Source organism: Chelon labrosus (assembly GCF_963514085.1).
Source record: "Chelon labrosus genome assembly, chromosome: 4".
In the NCBI taxonomy this organism is placed as follows: Eukaryota; Metazoa; Chordata; class Actinopteri; order Mugiliformes; family Mugilidae; genus Chelon; species Chelon labrosus.
The window spans coordinates 29,396,265-29,403,502 of record NC_140340.1 but is presented as its reverse complement, the minus strand read 5'-3'; the positions used below and the strand labels follow the sequence as shown (position 1 = coordinate 29,403,502).

The following is a 7,238-nucleotide window of genomic DNA, read 5'->3' as shown; positions in this document are numbered from 1 at the left end:
CATTCACACACGGTCACAGTGCAGCAGTCATGGATGGAGCAGGCATCAACACACACCATGTGATGATGCGTGCAGCCTAACGTTTCTGTTCAGCAGGGACCCACATATGAGTGGGACAAAACAATGCGGCCATGCATTTTCACAGTGCTCTGTCTGACACAGTTATTTAATGTTAGTGTTTTTGATTGTTTTCATGACTGAGGGTCAAGATGTAAGAGGGAACACAAATAGGAGGTGAATACAAATCATCAGAAAACAGGAAGCTTATGTTAAATCACCTTACAGTAGACAATGGACAATAGCATTAAAAGGGAAATAATTAAAAATAATGTTGATTTATTTTTGCAAGTTGTTCATGCTCACCTAACAGTTGAGGATACCCAAAGTTTAAAGCAGTTAGATTTAGCTCCACCATGACAAGCTACATATAATCCATCCATCCATTATCTATCACTGCTTATCCTCTAGAGCAGGGATGTCAAACATATGGCCCGTGGGTCAAAACCGGCCCGCCAGAGGGTCCAATCTGGCCCATGAGATGAATTTATAAAGTGAGAAAATTACGTAGGAGACTTTAACTGCAGTTGTTCAATAAAACTGGCACCTCTTCTTAATTTGTCCACTAAGGGTTGCACTGTTTTATTCAGATTTGTGGACATAACACAACGCTGAGAACCAGAACAAAACAGCAGATTGTTCATAAATTCATTCATTCATCTTCTGTAACCGCCTGTTCCTGTGAAGGGTCTGCTGGAGCCTATCCCAGCTGTCATCGGGCGAGAGGCGGGGTACACCCTGGACAGGTCGCCAGTCTACCGCAGAGAGACAGACAACCATTCACACTCACATGCACACCTACGAATTACTTATTTTTCTTTTTCTTCAGGTTTTTCATGAAACTTAAAAAAAATAAAAATAAATGATAGTTTGTGAAAAGTAAATATTTTCATAAGGTACTTGTATTTCTTTCCACCAAAACAACTGAGTCAGAGCCATTATGGACATTTATGCAACACAAGCCGTATAGACAGACTTGGTGGTGGTTAAAATCAGCACACTGTCCCCTGTTGTTACATCCCCTGTCTTTGGTCGACTCATGGGCTTAACTGTCATACTCAGATGTGGATTAAAGGGCACAGCTTGAAAGGCCTAGGAAGATACTAGTTTGGCCTGCGGAAGCTCATCACGTCTCATCTGTCACCATTTTGTCTTTTTTTTTTTTATGAAATAAACCCTCTAGTTTTATAACTCTGTCATCAAGTCTTCACTTTATATTGCAGCCCTTGAGCCAGACCGTAACACCCTTTAAGAAATTTTTATCACATTATTAAAAGGTTTTTAAGTTTGTAGTGCTTGTTAAAGATCTGAGTGTTTCTTCCACCCTGACACACACATATACAAATCACACACACTTTCTACTACTACTCTTTCTTACTTTTTGTCACCCAGCCATCAGGTGACTTTGGATTTGTCTGAGGAGTGTAGTTGTCTGCAGCTCTGTAGCTCCCTCTACTGTTTGAACGGAGTACATACCTTTTTGTTCAGACAGTCACAGGATCCGGTGCAAAGAAAGCTGCAGTGACTCAAGGAATTTATGTCATTCTGTTGCTGAATAAATACAGTGGGGGCCAAAATTGTTAGAACACCTTACAGATCTGAAAATATTGAACCTCCAAAACATGATTTAATTTCATAATGTTCATGAAACATGCAGGTGGCTATGAGCACAACAAATATCAGATGAAATAAGGCTGTTTTTATCCACTTTTAACTTTAATATTTGGTATGTCCACCTTTTAGCAGCAATTACAGCAGCACATCTCTCTGGTATAGTGTCATTATATTTTCTTTCAACGCTAATGACTGTCCCCCTCAAAGTCTGGACCTCAACCCCATCGAGCAAAGAAAAGCCAAAGAAGGCTGTTTCAGCAGATTCCTTCTGTCGCACGTAGTACCGGCAGTAGTTAGAAGAATGTTTAGGGTCATTGTCACCTTGGAAAATGAATCCAGGTCCAATAAGATGACTCCCAGATGGTACTTTGTGCCTCACCAGAATGTTGTCACCTGTTCCTGAGGCTGAAATGTCACCCCACACCATAATACTTCTCTCCATTTTTAACTGTTGCCAAGAGACACTCATTTTTACACCTCTCCCCCTCCCTCTGTCGAACATACACTCTTCGCTTGTTGCCAAACTGTTCCCACTTGGACTCGTCAGTCCACAACACTTTGTGCCAATCTTCTTTATCCATGTCAGGTGTTTCTCTTTCAGTCATGGTTTCTGCCAACAAGTCCTTCCTCTCCCAGTTTCCACAGTTCTTGAAGACACTGTCGCACCGTTAGTCATTGTGGTGTTGATGAGCAGGATATTGTACATTCAAAAGAGTCACACAGCTGTGTGCTAAGGCTCTTGCATTAGTTTAACCACGCTCAAACCTGACAGTGATTACACAAGTAATTTGCTTTCTTCTGCGAAGGAATGTGATTTTCTGACACTGACAGTGACAAAACGACCCAAATCTCCTTTATTCTATGGTTTATAGAGCATAATGATCTACTTTGTAGATATTTCATTTGTTGTATGGGTATTTTAATGGCCAATTCAACAGAAACAACTACAAACTCCTTACGTACATAGTGTTCCCACTGTATATATTTTGATTTACTACAGCCAGAGTTTTTTTTGTATTGTCTTTTCTGAACAGAATAGTCACCAGTAAAATGTGACTAAGTGGATTTATGCAAATGTTGAGTCAATGCTGAGGTAGTACCTCATTTTATAGCGCGTTATTTGTACTCCAGTGCAATCCAGAAGCAAATACTGTACTCTTTACTCCTCCCCATTTGTTTGACAGCCTAATTACTTCACAAACAATGGCATATTTTTGAAATTGTGTGATTTTTCATAGTGTTTAATCTTGACAAAGTTTGGACTGTCGGGTGGACAGAACAATTACTATGGTGGTGTCACTTTCTTGTAATTCTCACTGTTATTAGAGTTTTTTGTTTTTATTTAATTTAGTTTTTCTCAAACCAACCAATGAATCTTATTACTGTGATCAGCAGATACGTTTTAATGGTTTAAACACGTTAAAATGGTGCTCACATGGTGCTTACAACATATACTTTTTTTGACTTTAAATATATTTTCTTGATAATTCCTAAGCGTGCATTTACTTTGCTTAAGTATCTTCCTGCAGCACTGCCACTATTAAATAAATAAAAAAAGAAAGAAAAGGGAAGTACTATAAAGCAAACTGATTCAGTGACCTGTGTTCTTTAATAGGGATCCGCTTTGCTCGCCATCTGGAAAAGCTGGTACTTTGTTAGTCTATTCTGCGGATCTTTTAACCATTAATCATTCATTATCTGAGGACCACAGCCTCCCCTGGAGAGGAAACACTCTGCTCGCCACATACTGAGGCAAGACCCACGCGTTAAACGCAGTGGAGTAAACCTAAGTGCCGCTGTGGTCTCCAGTCTTTTCCCGGGGCTGTTAACCTCTGCAGGGCAGATAAATGGGAGCGTCTCTGTATCACAGGTGTGTTTTCAGCACTGGGAGCTGTCCTTGGTTTTAAATTGCGTTACACGAGCAGAGGAACTTCCTGGAGGCCTATCTGATCGAGCTTTTTCTGAGGAGGGATTTTAACCCTGTCTCGGAAGTCGTTAAACAGGATTTAAGACTTTAACCTCCCTATAGAAGACAGAACACTTTTTTGACCAACAGCTGAGCAGGTCTCCCTCCTCTCACCATGCTCCCCGCTCAAGAGGCGGCCAAAATCTACCACACCAACTACGTGCGTAACGCCCGAGCCGTGGGCGTACTGTGGACGGTGTTCACCATCACCTTCGCCGTCATCACCGTGGTGGTGTTCATCCAGCCCTACTGGATCGGGGACAGCGTCAACACGCCGCAGGCCGGGTACTTCGGCCTCTTCCACTACTGCATCGGGAACGCGCTCACCTCGGAGCTCACCTGCAAAGGGAGCGCGCTGGACTTCGGCTCCATCCCGTCCGGCGCCTTCAAGACGGCCATGTTCTTCGTGGGCATCTCCATGCTGCTGGTGGTGGCCAGCATCGTCTGCTTCAGCCTCTTCTTCTTCTGCAACGCGGGGAGCGTCTACAAGATCTGCGCCTGGATGCAGCTGGCCTCCAGTGAGCTCCAGGGTTTGGACAAAGCTGCTCAACAGCTGCATATATCATTTAGAATTATACTGTAAATACTCTAGTTAGACCTTACAGTGGTAGAGGTATAATGTTTTTACTTAAGTACAAGCACAGTTAATATCTAGACTAGTATAGATGGTCAAATTACCCAATAATTCATTTGATGCAGCACAACTTGTTTTTTCATACATTTTTTCCACCACATGTATCTTGTGACCCTCGGGCTACATAATCCCCATTTTGGGAGCCACCCTGCAAACATCCTCCCTGCTAAAAGGTAGTCACCTGGAGTTATATAACTAGTTAAAGCAGAAAAATAACCTTGCTGCACACTGATGATTCAGTGTTAACAATTTAATAATAGCATTTATGATCATGTATTAGTTATGAGGAACATATTTCTGCATAAACACTTTCATGTTTTAATTAGATTTTGCAGACGGCACCGTTACTTGAGTAGAATGTAAAAGGCAGGGAACACGTCTTCTAACACTCATAATCCATACGTACTTTAGATCTATGCAAATTGTATGTGGAGGGCATCTAAATGTTGGTTATTTAAACCTTGCAAATTAATTCACAGAGAAAACTAAAAGGTATCAATACAGCTTGTGAAGAATCAATGGCATATTAAAGTAGAAAGGAAAGGAAATATTAGAAAGACACAAGTAAAACTCCACTACATACTGGCCCCATGAAAATTAAAGCCTTGAATTTCAGTACTTCTGTTGAGACAGCAACAGGAGTGAAACGTGACTCTGCTTCTGAAACACGAGGCAGCCCGTGAACAGATGTAGCTGCAAGTGAAAGGAGCGGGCCTGTAATGAAACAAGCAATGAGATTAACCTGCAGGTGTGCGGTAACACTTTCTCCTCTCGCTCCTCAGACCTGTCACACCTGCTGATGAATGCGTGTGCTCTGGTGCATCCTTCCTTGTGCGGACCTAGTTTTAGTTTTAGACCTGGGGAGCGAGGACACCTTTGCAAAAAGGACACACAGGCTCGTCCTCACTTTGTCACAGACCTTGCCGTGGCTGTCTGAGGACTTGGTTTTAAGACTGAGGCTGGGAAACATGTGAGCATGCACCTGAGCGTGTGTTGGTTTTAAAGTAAACTACAGCTCAGGAAAAGATACTGAATGAATAACATCAAGAGCAGCCTGACATGTGAGCTGAGTGAAATAATTTTAACTAGAGTAACCCAAGTAAAAAGTAGTAGAGGCCACGTACTCTGTGAAGGTGAAAGGATGTGAGAAGATCAAGAAAGGGAAAGTGAGACGTGAGGTGCGTGTGTGTTATGTTTCAGCTCATCAGGCTTAGATAGGATGGCATGAGGCCAGCTGTCTGTGTGCAGTCAATAATGGATGAACAAGTTTGTCTTTCTTGAGTTGAGATGCTGTGGCGTTGCTAGGCAACTCAGCTGCATGTGTGTGTATGTGTAACTTCTCAGGTGGTATCTCAGTCTTGCTGACTGTTGTTGTGGATGATTCGTGGATGATTCGAGTATATTAAACTCGAATCATCTCAGATTAAAATCCCTAAAAGTTTGTTCATTTGAATGAATTAGCATCTGAGAAATGTTTCCAAAAAGCTGCAGATGAAAGTGCCCCCCCCCATGTGCCTCCCCAGGTACATGCATGGTGATCGGCTGCATGATCTATCCTGACGGCTGGGACTCGGATGAGGTGAAGCGCATGTGCGGCCAGCGGACCGACAAATACACCCTGGGCAACTGCACGGTGCGCTGGGCCTACATCCTGGCCATCATCAGCATCATGGACTCGCTCATCCTCTCCTTCCTGGCCTTCAGCCTGGGCAACCGGCAGGACAAGCTGCTGCCTGAGGACTTCCAGGTGGAGGGAAAAGGTACCAGGGAGAAGGGAAGGTGGACAAACACTGGGAAGGGAGAGGAGCTGGATGAGGATACTTCACTGGGGAGATGTGAAATATGTCAAGATTGAAATGATGAAGAGCGTCAAATTATTTTGCCATTCATCCCATCTTATTTAGTTTTCTAATAATGTTTATATTCATACAGTTTGTACTTTGAGGTTACAGCCAAGTGAAAATGTTTAAACCTCAGCTTATCAGTAAAAATGTTTTTCTCTTGATTACAGATAATGCATAATAATACTGGCTGGTGAGGAGATGCTTGAGGCTTGATGAGGACTGCTACTGACTTGACAGGATTCACATTCAGTCCACGGCTCTAAGACTGTCGACAGCTATCCAGGAAAGTACAGCCATGACAGCTCGTCAAGGGAGCACTGAAAACACACAGAGTCACTGCCCTCCATTCAGTCTGCAGTAATGAAGGTTTTGCTGTCCTCGCTCCCAAAGAGTAACCTGTTGGCACTGAAAATGAAATGCTTTTGTTACCAAAACAAAATAATAAAGTAACATAATGTGTTTTAATCGTTTTTTGTTCTGAGTGAACAATAAAGATTTAATAAATGCAAAAATCTTTGCCGCTTAGACCCAAATGAGATATAGGACAGATTCAATGTCTAGACAGTGAGAGGACTCTGATGAGCTCGACCTTGGTCCTGGAGGTGAAGACTGGAGGGGAACGGGGAGGAGGAGGAGGAGGGCAGCAGCAATTTCAAACTGTAAAGACACCTGACAGCAGCGGAGGAGAAATATACAGATCCCTTTTAAAGTATTTGCACCCCTCATAATATTCTAGATTTCTGCATAAAAATGACTCAAAACATCAGCGGACTTTCACATCCTGAGAGTAGACACAGAGAACCCAATCAAAGAAATGAAACTGTAATATTATGCTTAGGAAAATTAGCCAATATTACATATCTGTGAGGAACAAAGGTAAGTGACCCTCTACGATTACACGCTCATTTCAAGGATAATTTAGAGTCCATCTATTCATGAAAATGAATTGTTTGATTATAAATGCAGTCTAATATTTCAGTTTAATTTATTTGACTGGGTTCTCTTTCCATGTTAGGACTTGTAAAAGTCAGCGGATGTTTTGAGTCATTTGAGTGATGTAGTAAGAGGCACGGTAAATAGAATTGACAGCAAAGAAATGTTTGCCGTTAGTGAAATCTGAAAA

General features: G+C 42.2%; 1 protein-coding gene across 1 annotated transcript; it reads left to right on the top strand.

Moving 5' to 3' along the window:
* Window positions 1-3,559: 3,559 nt before the first annotated feature.
* On the top strand, window positions 3,560-6,126 carry lhfpl5a (LHFPL tetraspan subfamily member 5a; the record flags this gene model as incomplete). Its single annotated transcript, XM_084543826.1, has 2 exons — window positions 3,560-4,155; window positions 5,795-6,126. The coding sequence occupies exons 1-2, from the start codon at window positions 3,753-3,755 to the stop codon at window positions 6,124-6,126; spliced, it is 735 nt and encodes a 244-aa protein (XP_084399952.1). The 5' UTR covers window positions 3,560-3,752.
* Window positions 6,127-7,238: the final 1,112 nt, after the last annotated feature.